General features: G+C 36.4%; 1 protein-coding gene across 3 annotated transcripts in view; it reads left to right on the top strand.

Annotated features, from left to right (window-relative positions):
• Positions 1 to 19,240, top strand: part of TMPO (thymopoietin) — a 45,614-nt gene extending 26,374 nt beyond the window's left edge. For all 3 annotated transcript variants that reach the window (XM_012787655.3, XM_076007872.1, XM_012787652.3), the window contains one exon: positions 3 to 19,240. In XM_012787655.3, the coding sequence (XP_012643109.1) occupies positions 3 to 288 (286 nt within the window). In that variant the 3' untranslated portion in view covers positions 289 to 19,240. The remainder of the gene's footprint in view (positions 1 to 2) is intronic.
• The last annotated feature ends 341 nt before the right edge of the window (positions 19,241 to 19,581 follow it).

Here is a 19,581-nt window from a genome sequence, read left to right as displayed (position 1 = left end):
AGTGCTAGTTGCCGCAGACCAATCAAAGGGGCTGCAGGCCGGCCATTAGAACTCAGTGATTTCAGGATGGAGGAGTCCTTTTCATCTAAATATGTTCCTAAGTATGTTCCCTTGGCAGATGTCAAGTCTGAAAAGACAAAAAAGGGACGCTCCATTCCCATGTGGATAAAAATTTTGCTGTTTGTTGTTGTGGCAGTTTTTTTGTTTTTGGTCTATCAAGCTATGGAAACCAACCAAGGAAATCCCTTCTTTAAGTTTCTTCCTAATAACTCTCTAAAATCCAACTGAATGATATCTCTTTGGCACACTCAACTTGGTCTCCTATTTTTAACAACTGTATTGAAAAACATTTGTGTACATTTGTTGACTCCAAGAACTAAAAATAATGTGATTTCACCTCAATAAATATAGTATTCCATTGAAAAGCAAACAAAATATATAAATGGACTTCATTAAAATGTTTTTGGACTTTGGACTAGTAGGAGATCACTTTGTGCCATATGAATCTTTTTTAGCTCTGGAACTTTTTTGTAGGCTTTATTTTTTTAATGTGGGCATCTTATTTCATTTTTGAAAAAAAAATGTATATTGTTTTTGTGTATTCGAGAAACAAGAAGGGCAAAACATGGTAGTATAATGTGAAGCTACACATTTAAATACTTTGAATTCTTACAGAAAAGATTTTAAGACTTATTCTCTGCTAAATAAAAACTTCACAAATGTGAAACAGTGAAATTTGGTAAGAGAAAAAGTAATTTGGTTGTACTTTTTGTAACTACAAAATTTGGTGTTTTATGAGGAAAAGTACAGCAATAATCTCTTCTGTAATTTTATTAATAGTAATGTCATTGTTTTAGCCCTATCATACTTTTTAAAACATTTCTAGTATCATGAAAATCCTACTTCAGTAAGACCCATTTAGATAGTTGATTTTAGCAGGGATCTTTTAGTGCAACATGTACATGTTTTAGAGAACTCTTAGCTGACTGCACATGTCTTAAAAGACTGGCAGCTAGCTATAAGGCTATAATTGGAAATTTGTACTTTTATTTACAGCAAAACATTTATTCTGTCAATCCAGTTTGCTACCAAAATATTTTTTAGATAAGTATGTGTGTGTTTAGAAGTTAGAAATTTTAAACACTGGTCTTGTGTTCCATTTGGATTCATTATTGCATTGTCTTCTGTTACCAAGAACAAATTTTGCCAAGTTTTTTTGCCCTGTACTTCCCAGAGTAATTTGATTAAAAGTGCAAAAAGTATTTGGTTTTAAATTACATACTAAGCAGTAGTTAATACTTAAAATTGTAAACTCTGAATGAGTTGGGCATTATGATTTTGTTACTCTTGAAATGGTTTATATTTGTGATTGATTTTTTTTTTTTTTTTTTAGCTGAAACTTACCTCATGTATAACTTGGTTAAGTAAAGTAGTAGGTGATTGAAATTTCAGGAGAATCAAGTAAAACAAAAAATTTAAACTTGTTCATTTGAGTTTCAACTTTATAGTGATCAGAAAGCACACTAAAAATGTAAGTTATTTTTAAATATCATCTGAAATTAAAACATACTTTTTAAAAAGGAAGAAGCTGAAGATGTATATTTAGACCAGCATACAATTTTAATTTGAATCAGCCGTGTTCTGGTATTTAGCTTTTAGTTATTTTGTAGACATTTTCACTTACTTTGCAATTGCAACCAGAAACATCTGTAGGTCTGGTCCTGCAGGGTGAGTGGGAAACTAACTCCTAGATCAGAAATGTTTGCCTCTCTGAGTAAAAGTGTTTCTTTGAGATGAGCCACAGAAGGGGCACGTTTTACTCAACTTTTCCACTATAAGGTAATAGCAGTATACTTTCTTTGTTTTTAAGCTTTGTTTCCCATATTGTTTTCAGTCCTTTGTTTATAATTTGAAATTGTGAGAAGCTCCATTTAATGTTTAAAATGTGGGGAGATAAATCAGACTTAACATGTATGTAAAAATCAATTCTCTAAAAGTATGGTCCAAAATAGCAAAAGTAGTGCCAGGTAAAACATGTAGTCATTTTTTAAAAAACATGTATTTGGTCTTTTGTCTGTGTCTATTTTATTCCACTAGAGTAAATGTGTCCTTGATGTAAGTGCAAAGCATTTCTTCCTGATTAAACTGTAGATGTAGACCTTACAATATACTTCAATAATAAAGTAATTAACCTCTAGTTTTGTCGTTGTAATAAATGATTTTCAAATAACACAAACTATAAGATTTTTAGAATGACATGCTTATGTTGTATTTATGGGTTATTGCATTTTAGTTCTCATTTCAGTCTGTTCATATGTTTTACTTCTAATTGTGGTTAGGTCCTCATATGTTCGTAGGTAAGCCATGTGTAGCCATTATACTCATGGAATGACATTAGGAAGCTCTCAGAGCCATCGTATAGTGACTACTGCTTGACTGTCTTTATTTCCTTCTCCTCCCCACTGCCCCCAGTTTTGCTGTCATTAGTACTTACCTGTGACCCTCGTGATTGTTAGTCTTGCTTTGAGACTAAGCCAAAGTGTCACTGTGGTATGTTCATCATGGAGCTATGCTTACAAGATGAAAGTGCTGTTATGTCTCTGTCATTCATGTGTCCCCCCCACCAAAGGTGATTTTCTTTAAATTAGTGATTCTCAGAGTAACATATCATCATTAATTAAAAAGCAAACAGCATCAAAGACTTAAAAAAACAAAGTTTATTGCATGCTTACCATGTGCTAAGTACTATTCAATGCACTTGATATGTGTTAACTCGCTGAATCCTCATGATAAAGTAGGCATTTTCTTATTCTTTCATTACAAATGAAGTAATTGATGCTCAGAGAAGTTAAGAAATTTGGTCAAAAATAGCTCACTCCTAGTTTAATCTCTCTCTGTAGCCATTTAGGTTTAAGCCTTCTTTAATTTTGGTAATTCAATTTCTATTTCTTAATCTGTTTTCCATCTTCCAATGGGTCTTTTTGAAATATCTTTTGTCTCACTCTTCTTTGTCATTGTATTAAACACTTTTTAAATTGTTTACCAGAAATATAGTCTCAGTAGGAAGAGGCTATAAAACAGATGTGGTCAGTCTGTCACCTGAATTGGCAGTCACTGGGAGCTTTTCAGAGTTCACATACCATCCTTTCCATCAAAGATTTGAGAAGGAAGGAGAGGAGCAAAGAGTTTTGAGTTGCAAGGGGAATCCATGTGATTCTGTTATGTTCTCTCAGTATGGAATCAGTTCAGCTACTTTTTTTGCTTACAGAATTTTGCCATCTACTCCAACAGATATTTATTTGATACTTCCTCTGTACCAAATATAATGTTTGGTGGTGCATGGGTGCAGTTATAGAAATTTCTTTGAACTTGTGTTGAGGCAGTCTTGGGGAAAGTAGTTTTTTAATAAAAGAATTTGGCTGTTCCATTAACTATTAGCCATATTTGATTTATTCACAGTTTAAATATTGCTGTTCATTATTCTTTATCATTGTGAGAAATTAGTAATGACTTTGTAGTTAAAGGACCAAATATATGTCAGAGTTTATTTGGAATAAATCAAAGATGATTTTGAAAATTTAACCCTGGCCAAATGCTTTTATAATAGACTACTATTGATTTTATTGTCAGAAATAAGTTATCTATTATTGTGTGGTAAATTACCTCAAAACTCATCAGCCTAAAATAATTGTTGCACTTTCTGTGCGTCATAAATCAGAGTAGATTAGCTGGGTGAGGCTGGCTCAAGATTTCATAACACTGCAGCTGAACTGTCTGCCAGGCTCCAGTATCATTTGAAGGATCAGCTGGGGCAGAATCTGCTTCTAGGCTCTCAAAGTAGTTGGCAGGCCTTAATTTTCCATACTGACTGTTGGCTGGAGACATCATAGTTGCCTAAGTGCCTTCATGACATAGCAGCTGGCTTCTCACAGATTAATCTACGGGAGAGCGAGTACACCCAAAATTAAAATTGCAGCTTTTATATAACCTAATCTTGGAAGTGATAATATCACTTTAACCATATTCTATTGGTCACACAGATCAGTGCTGTTAAAGTGGAGCAGGGCCTACACAAGGGTGTGAATACCAGGACACGCGGGGATCATTGTAGGGGCTCATTTTGTAGCTTGGCTACTACAGCTACTCTCTAAATCTGAGGGGTTGTATAGCATTTGGGGACTATTAAGTATTGCCTTAAAATTCATACAGACCTTTGAAATGTTCACTTTGATCTGTTCATCATTCAGAAGAATTGATTATATATAAAATTAAATATGAATGAATAGCAATGAGACTGGAGAGAAATAGGTTTGAGTTATCTTTCAGAGGTAAAGTCAACAGATTTGGTTAATTAGATATGGACAGAGAGGAATGAGTAAAGAATAACCTAGAGAGTTTTTTGGTTGGCTTAGTGTTATGTGGTGCCATTCACTGAAAGAATTCTAGAAGACCAAATTTGGAGGAAAGATGGACTTTGGATTTGAACACATTGAATTTGATAATCCCTAGGAAAAACTGTTGTAGCCTAACACAGTGGGGGAATATGTGAGATTACCCACAGAGATTTGGAAGAGTGAGAAGGGGATAGGGATGAATATCAGTATTTAAGGGATGGATAATGAAGAAAGACCAGGAGAGTGGAGATGGTCAACAGTTTTATGCTGCTTGAGTAAAATGTGGGCAGAGAAACGGTCTAAGTTTGCAATCAGGTGACCTTGGTGAGGATAATTTCATTGTTATGACAGAGGCAGAAATGTAGATAGCTCTCAGAGAAAATAGCAGTAGCTTGAGAGTAGACAATATGTCAAGGAAGGGTTTTTGTTTCTAAAATGAGAGACCGTACAGCCAGCACACAGATGAAGAAACAAGATTACCGGTCCCCCAGAGACTCTCCCCTCCCTTCTAGTTTTTATCCTTACCCCTGCTTAATATAACGCTGATTTTGTTTTTCTTAATTGCTCATTCTTTTTTTTATAAGCTGTAGGTCACAATTGTCCTGTTTTTGTTGCTTGGATGTTTTGTTTGTCTGTTTGTTTTTTAAAGAGACCAACTGTCGCCCAGGCTGGCATGTAGTATGGCACAATCATAACTCACTGCAGCCTCAAATTCCTAGGTTCTTGTTTTTGTAGCTTTATAAGTAAAATCATACTCTGTATACATAGAACTATTTGTTTTTCACTTTTAGGACAACAGTCAATAAATTATATGAGATAATTCAACACTTTTATAAATCACTACTATAAAATAGGCTTTGTGTTAGATCAGCAGTCCTCAGCCTTTTTGGCACCAGAGATCAGTCTCATGGAAGACAATTTTCCCACAGACCCCGGGTGGGGTGTTGTGTGGAGCGGAGTTGCGGAGCTCAGGCAGTGATGCACAGCCCATTTACTAACAGGCCACAGACTCATACTGGGTCACAGCCTGGGGGTTGAGGACTGTAGTGTTAGATGATTTTGCCAAACTGTAGTCTAATATAAGTAATCTGAGCATGTTCAAGGTAGGCTAAGTGTATTAAATACATTTTTAACTTACATTGTGTTTATCGGGACATATACACTCTGGTAAGTTGAAGAGCATCTGTACTTGGAATAACATGAGTGGACCCAACAGACATAATGTTGAGTGGAACAAGCCGGAGTCAAAATATTGTATGATCCCATTCAAAATTCCTGAAGTAGAAAAACAGGCAAAAATATTCTGTGACAGGAGTCAGTAGTACAAAACTTTGGGGAGGGGTGGGTATTAACTGAGTAAGAGAATCTTACAAGGTGATAATATAGGTGGTAGTTAATATGGGTTCATTTATATGTAAATTCAATATGCATAAAATTTTGTGCACTTTACTGTTTTAACGTTGAGTAAGTAAAAGGAACATTTCTTAGAGATTGAGAAAACATCAAAATTTCGGAAGCCTGAGACAGGTAAAATTTGAGACGAAATAACAGAAGGGAAGCGTGCAGAAAAACTCCAGAAATCTACATAGGAATCCCATGAATATTTGGCTAAATACCAAACTGCGCACATAGAGTGAAGTTGCATGAGACTAGATGGAAAACACCTACCCAGGGACTATCAGCAGAATAATTCTCAAAACACAAGCTGGGAGTCATTCAAGTTCCAAACAGCCAGAGTGGAGATACCTTATAAAATACTCTCAGGTTATTTAGTATAGATACTCCAAGAGTCTCACCTGAGTAACACTAAATTGAACTCTAAAATAAAAAGCTGCTCTAGGTACACGCAAACAGACCTTAAAAACAAGCTTTGAAAGGATCAAGCTGATTTTCTAGTAAATTGTCTTCCTGAACAAGGTTGAACACTTCAAAGGAAGATAACAAAGTACAGTCCCTATATAATGTAACATTCACAATATCCAGATCCAATAAATAACTAGAAGTGCAAAGGAGCAGGAAAATGTGATCCACAGAAGAAAAATAAGTCAATAGAAACAGACTAGGAAATGGTTCAATAATGCATATGCTCAAAAATTTTGGACATGAACATAATGAGAGATGGAACTGTAAATGGACCAAATGAAATTTCTAGAGCTGAAAAATACTGTTATCAAAACAAAATTTTATTGTAGTGAGTTAACAGCCAATCTGACAGTGCAAAAGATGAGTGACCCTGAAGATAGCAATAAAATTCAACTGATGCACTGAAAAAGGGAGCAAAGCCTCAGTAACTTGTGTGACAATATGAAGCAGTTTTTCATAGGTGTTTAGAAAAAATTTTGAAGAAATAGCTAAAAATTTGCTAAATTTTACAAAAACTAAGCTCAGATGAAATTCAAACAACTCCAAAACACAAAGCCAAACCAAGACACATTTTATCAAGCTACCGAATAACAATGATAAAAACAGTGAAAGACAACTTAGCAGCTGGAAAAATACTACACATGGCACATAGGAAAACAGCAACTAAAATTAATAACTTCTCATTAAAGTAATAAGATAAACATATATCAATGTAGATATCCAGTAAAAATATTCTTCAGAATAAGGTATTTTCAGACAACTATCATTAGAAAATGATAGTTGGGAGGGAAACTTGGATCTAAACAAAGGAATGCAGAGAGTGCTAGAAATGGTACATTTGTGAGCAATGACTTTTTTTATCTCAAGATAGTTGACTATTTAATACAAAATTAGCCATGTATTGTGCAATCTAAAACATGGAGAATGTATATCAGTAAATAGAAAAGATGGAAGAGGAGATGAGGAATATTTTTACCAAGTTCTTGTATATAAAGTAGTATATTATTTGAGGATAGACTATGATAGGTTAAAGATGCATATTGTAAACCCTAAGGCAACCATTAAAAACAAAAAAGGTATAGCTAGTAAACCACCAATAGAGGAGATAAAGTATAACACTAAAAACCTCAATCCAAAAGAAAGTGGGAAAGAAAACTGAAGAGATTGGGAAAATAGAAAATAAATAGTAAAGTGGGTAGTCTTAAATCCAGCTACAGATTGTTCTTGACTTAAGATGGGTTTATCCAGATGCCCCTTCATAAGCTGAACATGTATCACTAACCATCAAAAAGTTGAAAAATGGTAAGTCAAGTTGGGAGGACCATCTCTTTATATGTGGTTTTATTAAAAGTAAATGGTCAGAAGACTCCAATTAAAAGGCAGGGATTGGGGTTTAAAAAGTAAGATTCAACTATATGCTATCTACAAGAAACATTTTAAATATAGAGGCACAGGTTTAAAGTAAAAGAAAAAAGTATGCTGTGGAAAAACTAACAAATCTAGAATGGGCCAGGCACAGTGTCTCACGTCTGTAATCCTAGTACTCCAGGAGCCTGAGGTAGGAGGATTGCTTGAGCTCGGGAGCCTCAGCAAGAGTAGCCTCAGCAAGAGTGAGACCCTGTCTTTACTAAAAATAGAAAAACTAGCTGGGCATTGTGGTGTGTGACTATAGTCCCGGGTACTTGGGAGGCTGAGACAGGAGGATCTCTTGAGCCCAGGACTTTGAGGTTGCAGTGAGCCACAATGATGCCACTATACATGGGGCGACAGAGTGAGACTCTGTCTCAAAAAAAAAAAAAAATCTAGAATGGAAATACCAAACAAAGTAGACTTTAGGAAAAGGAATATTACTGTTAAGTTTTTTTAAAAAAACATTCACATAGAAGCAAAATTCTAAATGTGTGCACACCCCGTAACCTTCAAAATACATAAAGAAAACAGACTCAAAAAGAGAAATAGACAAATACAGAAACATAGCTGGAGATGTCAACACTCTTCTCTTGGTAATTGGTATAACACAAAAATTCAGCAAGGTTATAGAAGACATTAACAACACTTTAATTTGACCTAATTCACATTTGTAAAAGGCTACCAACAATGACAACAGAATACACATTCTTTTCAAGTGCACATGGAACATTCACAAAGATGGAATTTATGTTCGGTGATAAAGTCTCAATAAATTCTCCAAAAGTTTTAAAAAAATGTTGAAATCATACAAACTTTTCTCATCAGAATGGAATTAGAAATCAATAACAAAAATGTATATGGAAAAATCTCTAATATTTGGAAATTCAATAATATTACAAAATAATCCATGAATCAAAGAAGAAATCACAAAGAGAAGTTAGAAGGTATTTTGAGCCAAATAATACTGATAAGTCAACATAATTACATATGGGAGAAGTATTTGCATTACATCAATCTGTCAAAGAACTTGTATTCAAAAATATATAAAGAAAACCTAAAGAATTAGAAGATGGATTAAAAAGACAAAGGTTTTGAAAAGACATTTCACAAGATAAGTTATAGGTATAGCCAATGATCACATGTGCAACATTATTAGTATTGAGGGGAGTGCAAATTAAAATTACAGTGAACTATATTCCCAATAGAATGGCTAAAATTAAAGGGCTTGGTAGCATTGAAGAGAATATGGAGTAGCTGGAACTATTACATTGCTGCTGGGAGTGTGAAATGGTACAATCATTTGAAAAACAGTTTGGCAGTTTTTTATAATGTTAAACACACTTCTCATATGACCCAAGTAATTCCACTTCTCAATATTTAGTCAACATATAAAAACATACATCTATGAATCTTTATTTATAATAGCAAGAAACTGGAAGCAATCCCAATATCCAACAAAGTACAATGGTAAACAAATTGTGATATATTCATTCAGTGAGTAGATTAAAAAAAATACAACATGGGTGAATCTTAAAAACATTACACTGAGAAAAGCCAGATGCAAAAGAGTACATACCATACGACTTTATTTGTATGAAATTCTGGGAAAGGCTAAGATAATCTATAATTTGCCCTGACATACCACATCAGGGTAGGGAGCAAGGGTGGACAGGATTGACTGCAAAGGAGCATGATGGAATTTGGGGGGGGGGGTAATGGAAATGTTCTGTATTGATTGGAATAGATGGTGGTTACATGGGTATAAACGTTTGCATGTCAAAATTCACAGAACTACAATTTAAAATGTGTACATTTTATTGTATATAAGTTATGTTCCAGTAGAGTTGATTTTTAAAAATACTATGGCTTTTGTTTTTGTGTGTTGCCTCCTTTGTAGTTCTGATCCAGTCTAAATTCACCTCTCTTTTGCTCTTACCCAGTTATTCACTGCCCTGTTATCTTGTTTCGTTTTCTTCAAGGACCTATCTTTATAGCAAGTAATTGTTTCTGTCTGTATATATGCTCATTGTCCTTGCTCAGACACCAGAATGAAGGTTTCTTGAGGGTGGATCTTGTGTGCCTTTTTTACTGCTGAATTGCAAGCAACTTAGTCCTGTGCCTAGCACATGGGGTACACTAAAAACCTATTTGTAGATAAGGAACATATCGCCTGACTTAGTGCATTCAGGCTTCTGTGACAAGATGTCATAAACTGGGTCGCTTATAAACAACAGAAATTTATTTCTCACAGTTCTGAAGGCTAGGAAGTCCAAGATAAAGACACTGACAGATTCGGAGTCTGGTGAAAGCCCACTTTCTGGTTCACAGAGGGCACTTTGTAGCTGTGTCCTCTCAGTGGAAGGGTCCAGGAGTCTCTCTTAGGCCTCTTTAATAAAGACACTAATCCCATTGATGAGAACTCCACCTCTGTGACCTAATCACTCACCAATAGGAGCCTATCTCCTAATTCCACCCATGACCTAGTTGGCTTCATCCGAGGGATGCAAGGATGGTTCAACATATGTAAATCAATAAATGTGATTCACCACATAAACAAAAGCAAAAACAAAGACCACATGATCATCTGAATTAATACAGGAAAAGCATTCAATAAAATTCTGTACCCTTTTATGATAAAAATCAACAAACTAGGCATTAAGGGAATATATCTCAATATTATAAAAACCATATATGACAAACCCACAACCAACATCATACTGAGTAGGGAAAATTTGAAAGCATTCCCACTAACAACTGGAACAAGACAAGTGTGCCCACTGTCACCACTTTACATAGTACTGGAAGTCCTAGTCAGAGAAATAGGCAAGAGAAAGAAAATAAAGTGTATACAAATTGGGAAAGAAGAGGTCAAACTATCACTTTAGCTGACAATATGATCATATATCTAGAAAGTCCTAAAGACTCTGACAAAAGACTCCTGGAATTGATAAATTCAGAAAGGTCTCAGGTTACAAAATCAATGTACACAAATCAGTAGCATTCTTATATACAAATAACAGTCAAGCTGAGAGTCAAGTCAAGGATGCAATACCATTCACAATAGCTACAAAAAAAAATAATATACTTAAGAATATACTTAACCAAGGAGGTGAAAGACCTCTACAAAGAGAACTATGAAACATTGAAGAAAGAAATTGCCAACGACAGAAACAAATGGAAAAACTTATCATGCTCATGGATCAGTAGAATCAACATTGTTAAAATGTCTATACTACTCAAGGTGATTTACTGATTTAATGCAATCCCCAACAAAACGCCAACATCATGTTTCACAAATCTAGGAAAAAATGCTTCATTTGGACCCCAAAAAGAACATGAATAGCCAAAGCAATCTTAAGCAAAAAGAACAAATCTGGAGGCATCACATTTAAACTATTCAGACTTCAAACTATGCCACAAGGCTATAGTAACCAAAACAGCATAGTACTGGCACAAAAATAGAGACATGAACCAATGGAAGAAAATGAAGAACACAGACATTAAACGGCCCACATATAGCCAACTGATCTTTGACAAAGTAGACAGCAATACGCACTGGGGAAAAGAAGCCTTATTCAATAAATGGTGCTGGGAAAATTGGATAGCCACATGCAGAAGATTGAGACAGGATCCATATCTCTCACCACTCACAGAAATTAATTCACAATTCGTAAAAGACTTAAATGTGTAGCATGAAACCAAAAGAATTCTAGAAGAAAATGTTGGAACAGCTCTTCTAGGTATTGGTGTAGGTAAAGAATTTATGAAAACCCCAATGACAATCATAACAACAACAAAAATAAATGAGGTTTGATTAAATTAAAAGCTTTTGTGCACAGCAAAGGAAATAATCAATGGAGCAAATAGAGAACCTACAGAATGGAAGAAAATATTTGGAAGCTACACATCCAATAAAGGGCTAATAACCAGAATCTACAAAGACCTCAAGCAAATCAGCAAGGAAAGAAAGCCTCATTAAAAAGTGGGCAAAAGGCCGGGCGCGGTGACTCACGCCTGTAATCTTAGCACTCTGGGAGGCTGAGGCGGGCTTCAAACCCCTGACCTCGAGCAAAGACCCCCGTCTCTACTATAAATATAGAAATAATTAGCTGGGCACGGTGGCGCATGCCTGTAGTCCCAGCTACTTGGGAGGCTGAGGCGGTAGGATTGCTTGAGCCCAGGAGTTTGAGGTTGCTGTGAGCTAGGCTGACACCATGGCACTCACTCAAGCCTGGGCAACAAAGAGACTCGGTCTCAATAAAAAAAAAAAGTGGGCAAAAGACATGAACAGAGCTTTTCAAAAGAAGATAGATAAATGGCCAATAAGCTTCTCATCAGTGGTGATTCCCACATGTAAAAAGAAATAAAGATAAAGCAAAATAGTTTATTAAAAGTATTTTTAAAAAATAAAAAATGGCCAATAAACATATGAAAAAAAAAATGCTGAACATCCCTAATTATCAGGGCAATGCAAATTAAAACCACAATGAGACATCTCTTTAACCCAGTTATTTAATAGAATGGCTTTTATTAAAAAGTCCAAAAACAACAGATGCTTGTGTGAATGCAGAGAGAAAGGAATGCTTATACACTGTTGGTAGGACTGCAAATTAGTACAACCTCTATGGAAAAAAAATATGGAGATTCCTCAAAGAACTAAAAGTAGACTTACCATTTGATTCAGCAATCCCACTACTGGGTATTTGCCCAAATGAAAAGAAGTTATTTTATCAAAAAGACACCTGCACTTGAATTTTGACTGCATCACAATTCACAATTGCAAAGATGTGGCATCAACCCAAGTGACCATCAATTCATGAGTAGATTAACAAAATATGGTATATGTATGCTATGGAATATTACTCAGCCTTGAAAAAGGATGAATTAATGCCTTTTGCAACAATTTGGATGGAATTGGAAACCATTATGCTAAGTGAAGAATCTATGGTATATAAGTTTTTCAAGGTTTATCTGGTTTTTCAGTTACTTTTATTGTGTCTTTCAAATTATGGACTCTTACAGTCCTGTGTATTTTTAAACATGTTGCTCCTTATAAATTTAACTATGTAGGCATCTCAAAAGATGCAGAAAAACCATTCAATAAAATTCAACACTTCATTATTTTAAAACAGAACAAACAAAAAAACCTTTGCAATCTAGCAATTGAGGGGAAAGTTCTTACTTGATAAAGATTAACCATCAAAAACCTACAGTTAGCCAGGTGCGGTGGCTCACGCCTGTAATCCTAGCACTCTGGGAGGCTGAGGCGGGCGGATTGCTCGAGGTTAGGAGTTTGAAACCAGCCTGAGCAAGAGCAATATCCTGTCTCTACTATAAGTAGAAAGAAATTAATTGGCCAACTAATATATATATAGAAAAAATTAGCCGGGCATGGTGGCGCAAGTCTGTAGTCCCAGCTACTCTGAAGGCTGAGGCAGTAGGATTGCTTGAGCCCAGGAGTTTGAGGTTGCTGTGAGCTAGGCTGACGCCACGGCACTCACTCTAGCCTGGGCAACAAAGGGAGACTCCGTCTCAAAAAAAAAAAAAAAAACAAAACAAAACAAAAACCTACAGTTATATGATATACATTATTAAACATTGGAAACTATGTAATTAGTTCTGAAACAGTGCTTGTTCAAATATAGGATGTAAATTAAACCTTCATTTTGCAGCTAAGGAACTACAGCCCACAGGAGTTAAGTCATTTTCATGAGGCCATGCAGCTAGTAGGTTGAGACTGAAGTTTTGAATCCAGATCTGTCCCAAGGGTTTATATTCTTACCTGTGATAACAGAAAGGAAATATGAAACCAGGCAAATTTATCAAGATAAGTAACTGCAAACATTTAGACTCTACTCCTTAGTTAGGTAAGCATTTGGTGGCTAGCTGTGATTAATGGAATGAGGGCTGTCTTCATCAGATAACAACAAGTGAAATTTTTTCTTTGATTAAGGGGCTGAAAGGGCTTCAAGCGAGGTTATTTAGTTAAACCGAATTGGAGACATAACACTAAGGTATATTTTCAGGTATCATAATAACAGTGACACTTTTCCTAAGACTATCTGAAATAGATATATATAGAGCCAGGCACAGTGACTCATACCCCATAATCTCAGCTACTCTGGAGGCTGAAGAAAGAGGATCCTCTGAGTCCAGGAGTTGGAGGCTGCAGTGAGCTATGATCCTACCTGTAAGTAGCCACTGCACTACTATAGCCACTCCAGCCTGGGCAACACACACAGTGAGACTCCCATCCCCCCCAAAATATTTTTTTAAATAAAGTAGATATAATACAAAAAAGTATCTGTTATTATCTCTAAATGTTTAATCATGGATTGTTTTATTTTTGTAGATAAGTCACTTTGGAGGTATGGGGCATTTTTACCATATTAAAGAGAAAGTCTATTGTTATAATAGTCCCAAAGTACAAGCTCATTATTGTCTGTTACTCCTTTACTAATTAAGAATGTCACTGACATTTTACTGGGGTGATTGCTGACGTCCCAATATCCTATAAATGGGATTTTGGTTTTGTGTACAGAGGTCCTTCTGTACTGTTTTCATACTACACTAGCATGCGTTAGGCAGCTTTGAATTGAAGAGTTCTTAATACTTAAAAAATTTACAGATGAATTCATATGTTCCTAATTTTTTTCTCATCACAAACTATGTAAATTTCATAGTAAATTTTTAAAACAAACAAAAGTAACTATTTTTAGACTACAGCATCAACTCCTGTAGTTAATTCTAAGCCAGCTAAAACATGGGCAGAAAGAACCTCAAACATTTTGCACTGTAATCTAAAAACCACAATGAAAATTAATAAGCAGGTTTTAGTTAGGCTGTTTACTTCAGGATTTTAAAAATAGTCATATGGCACATGCTATACTACTATACCAGATATTGAGTATAAGTGATTTTACAAAAAGGGTACACTAGATGTCGCTGTGGCACTCACTGTATTTGAAATAGTTTTGCTGCTATAGGAGAGCTCTACCAAGTAGAGTCTGTCATTTGTCACTAAAATTTGAGTTGCCTTTAGTTTTGGTCTTATCACATGCTGGATCAAAAATGCTATTAGCCCTTAATCATTATGTTAATATAATTACACTAAAAATGAACATAGCAGCAGAGGAAGAAAAAAATCAGTAAATCGGAAATAAGCAGGCTTAATTTTAGCTTCCTATTTCCAATAGAATATAACTTGGTTTAGGGTCATTTATTGTCTATTGACAACATAACTCTTTCATAAGAACAGGAGCCATTTACAGTATTAACTTGTATGTAGTGAACCTTGGAATATCCGGAAACATTACGCTCCCTGCTGGTCTAGTGGTTAGGATTCGGCACTCTCAGAAACATCAGGGTACTAATTTTTTGTTTTCTTTTTTTAAAATTTGGCCAAGCTCACACCTGTAATCCCAACACTTTGGGAGGCTCAGGCAGGACGATTGCTTCAGCCCAGGAGTTCTAGATCAGCCTGGGCCCGTCTTTACAAAAAAGTGTTTTTTTTTTTAAATTAGCCAGTTGTGCTGGAGCGCACCTGTAGTTCCAGCTACTCGGGAGGCTGAGGCAGGAGCATCACTTGAGCCTAGGAGTTTGCAGTGAGGTATGATGGGGCCACCCAACCTGGGTGACAGAGCAAGACCCTTTCTCTAAAGGAAAAAGAAATTTAAAAATAAAAGCAATAAATATTTGAAAAAGTAATGCAAACACATGATTCAAAAGTTGAAATATTAAAAAAGATACAGGGAAAAATCTCCCCTCATTCCTGACCCCCACTATCCAGTTCCCCACCCCCATACACAACCAATGTTATTAGATTTTGGCTGTATATATTACCACAACACACAGACACACACACAATCTTACTCCTACATACTGTTTCGTGCCTTAATTTTTTCACTTAACAATGTTTTGAAGATCTTTCTACATCTACAAAAGGTTTCAGTTTATTTATGTATATTTGTATTTATTAACAGTTACATAGTGTTCCATGTATGGCCACACCATAATTTGTTTTACCCTATTGACGGGCTTACTACACTTTCTAATCTGTTTAAGTAATGCCACAATGAATCATCTTGTACACATAATTTGCACATGTGTTGTAAGTGTAAGAAAAATCCCAAAAGTGAAATAACTGGACCAAAACATATATGCATTTGTAATTTTTGCTAGACAGACGTTGCCAGCATAATATGTCATCATAGCTAGGGCACTCTTGCTTTCTCTTTCTCTGACCTCCCTCTTTTTAGGGGTGTGTGTTCGTGAGTTACAGACAAAAACATCTCTAACCATGTAAAGTTATTTAATCCTATATGGGCTAGAAGCAGCTGTATTTTTTTTGGCTTGTGGGTTTTTAATCCTAGTTCTTTGTCTTATTATCTACTATCTGTCCATCCATTTAGCTGTCAACTAACTTGTATACAACAGCCTCTCTCTGTTCCTTATTAATTTTCATCTTTTAATCTTTTGGTTGCTTAAAAAGCAGATCTCCAAGCTTATTAGGTTTCTGTCAAGAAAAGATTAATTATGATTCTACTTTTGTTTCCAATTTGTAGTCTGAGTTATTAAGATTCTTTATACCTATCTCCTTCACAGTAAGGCACAATTCTATGCTTTAATATTATTTTTTAAATTAACCATATCAATCCTGATATAAGAGGATTTTAACAAAGTTGAGCATGAAGAATTGAGTTATATATGCATTTAATTCATCAAGTGGGCATTCAAATATTATGTCTATAGTATATTATTTCAGAATCTATCCATGTAATAGAGTGCTTTAAAACAGAGCTGTTTTAATTGCTGTGCTAGGTATTGAGTTATTGTCTCAGGCCAGGCATAGTGGCTCACACCAGTGTTCCTAGCACTTTGGGAGGTGGAGGTGGGAGTATTGTTTGAGGTCAGGAGTTCCAGACCAGCCTGGGCAACATAGCAAGACCCCTGAAAAAGAGAAAAAGTAAAAAAATTAGCCACACATGGTGGCCTGCACCTGTAGTCCCAGCTACTTGGGAAGCTGAGGCAGGGGGATTGCTTTAGCTCAGGAGTTCCAAGGTTACAGTGAGCTATGATTGGGCCATTGCATTCCAACCTGAAAGACATAACAAGACCCCATCTCTAAAAAATAAAAAAATAAATAATAATTAATTAAGTTATTGTCTCTCAGCTCTAAACCCACTCCTCTATACTTTTTGACACTAGGGTTGATGAGACAATACAAAACAGTATTTTAGGTTCCACCAATAGGGGTTTCTAGAAGAGATTGGACAGCAGAAGGGAGATGGGACTTGGCTGTTGTTCCTGTCAGAATCCTTCACCTCTTCCTCCCTTCACTCTGGCAGCAACAGTTGATCCCAATACCCAGCTTCTTCTGGCATTTCCAGGTTCAGCCTCACTGCATCCCCTCAGAGACACCAGCACCAGCCAGGCGGTGCCTTCTCAGAGGTTTGGGTGCTAGTTCCACGGGGCCCCTCCAGCCTGCTGCCAAATGCTACTGACTCTAATCTCTTCCCTTTGTGCCTCCAGCGCCAGGGCTGACAGCTGCTTTCTGCAGTTATTATCTGTGTGACCTTAGTCTTCTCTTTGTGCCTTTAAAGTTCTCCAATCCCTGTTTAGCCAATTCCCACAGGAAACATTCTGTTAAAATAAACAGGGTTGTTTCTTTTTTCCAGATAGGATGATTATAACCCTAGTTTTATCAAGGAAAATAAGCATAAAATACTCTACTTAACTATATGTAGTTTATTTTGAATTAACACCTTATTTGGAAAAACTCAGACTGTGTTTTACCTATTCTCTCACTCCACAACACAACAGCAGTTAACACAGAGGACTTCCGTGACCAAGTGTAGGAGATTCCCCTCTCCACAAACAAGCAATCAATTCTGCAGTGCACGCTAGCTGAGTGTCCTCTAATTCAATTCCAACACTTTCTACCTGGAGACAGTGTCAGAGTCCACAGGTCAAGGCTTAGTGCCCCGAACTGTCCCCCCTTAGATACCAGTCACAAGTCCAGGCTCCCAGAACTTCTGACTGACCAGCTTCAAAAGTTGGGGTTCCCATGACTTATCAATTCCAGTTGAATTTACTGGAGCAGCTCACATAACACAAGAAAACACTTATGTTCACTGGTTTATTACAGAGGTTATAGGAATCTCCATGTGTTCAACTATCCAGAAGCTTCCACCCTCTTGGGCCTTTTTTATGGAGCCTTCATTAGATAGGTATGATTGAAGCATGGACAGCCATGTTGAAACGTGATTGTACAAAAAGGGTATGCTGTAAACCCAGTAAGGTCTGTCTGCTCAGATTCTTCTTGGCCTCTCAGCATTCTTTTCTCCAGGGTATGTGGCAGGACCCTCTCTGGAATGACAGTCTTGTGACTTACAATCAGGTTAGAGTCCTGCCATGGGGAAGTGAAAGAAAGACAGAAGAAGGTGAGAGAAAGAGATTCTGTTTGTTGTAACAAGGGCTGTGGAAATGAGCCAGGAACTGTGGATGAAAACACACACACACACACACACACACACACACAGGTATAAAAAGTAATATCGCATGCCTCAGACTTTATAGAAGGTTAGTACTGTCACAGCCTTAGTAAAAGTAATCACATTTGCTAAAATTGCTTGTTAACCATTTAGAAAAGCTTCCACAGCCTTCTAATACAATATAAACACTAAGGCAAACTGTAGGGCAAATGAGTCTATTTTAAGCTATAAATCTGTAACATGATAAGTGGCCATAACAAATGAATGCAAAGAATGTAACTGCTCTGTACTGAACCTTGAACTTAGATTTGGAACCATATCTCAAATAGGTTTTTCTACGGGAGGTTTGGTAGCATGAAATCATTCAGAAAATATTTATGGAACACTTCCGGTATATTAATACATGGCTGGCAGTCTAGGGGCTGAGAGTCCCACTGAGGAGCAAAGCAGGCTCTTGTAGAATTTGTGATCTTATAGCTAATGTAAAGGAGGTGAATGCTTTCTTAGCCTGAGTAAATGGAACCTAATTCAATTCTGTAGTTCAGAATGCCTGAAATGAATAGATTCGATAGTGTGAGTTCTTCCGTAAGAAAGAATTATGGAGTGCCCAGGTTTTGGTTCCTAAATACCATCACCCTGGAAAAGGTACCAGGGCTTCCTGAGGAAATGACTGATGTCAGGGCTAGAACATGAAAAGTACAAATGGGCCAGAAATATCTTGCATCAGAAAGTAAAGATGTGGCCCGGCGCGGTGGCTCACGCCTGTAATCCTAGCTCTCTGGGAGGCCAAGGTGGGCGGATTGCTCGAGGTCAAGAGTTCAAAACCAGCCTGAGCAAGAGCGAGACCCTGTCTTTACTATAAATAGAAAGAAATTAATTGGCCAACTAATATATATAGAAAAAAATGAGCCGGGCATGATGGCACATGCCTGTAGTCCCAGCTACTCGGGAGGCTGAGGCAGGAGGATTGAGCCCAGGAGTTTGAGGTTGCTGTGAGCTAGGCTGACGCCATGGCACTCACTCTAGCCTGGGCAACAAAGTGAGACTCTGTCTCAAAAAAAAAAAAAAAAAGAAAGTAAAGATGTGCTCAAAAAGTGATGGGACATGTCAAAAGGACACAAGAGCCAGCTAGCCGGGGCTCTCAACTGGGATAAATTAAACATCAAAATAATGATGATGTATTATAACCCCAGAATCCAGAGTCTATGCTGATAACAAATGAATGTGTAAGTAAGTAAATAGATGAATAAGGAAAGCTCATTTTTATAGTAGAATGATCAACTAAAAAAATGTAGAAGAAACAAGGATTTAGAAAATCACCACTTTATAACAATATGGTAATCATTGACTCAGGCAAGAATTATCGATAGATGTGAAAACAAATGGGTGCAAGATTTTTGAAAAACAGGATATTTACTTAG

Source organism: Microcebus murinus, chromosome 10, assembly GCF_040939455.1.
Source record: "Microcebus murinus isolate Inina chromosome 10, M.murinus_Inina_mat1.0, whole genome shotgun sequence".
Classification (NCBI taxonomy): Eukaryota; Metazoa; Chordata; class Mammalia; order Primates; family Cheirogaleidae; genus Microcebus; species Microcebus murinus.
The sequence above is the reverse complement of the archived record's forward strand: the minus strand, read 5'-3'. Positions and strand labels throughout refer to the sequence as shown.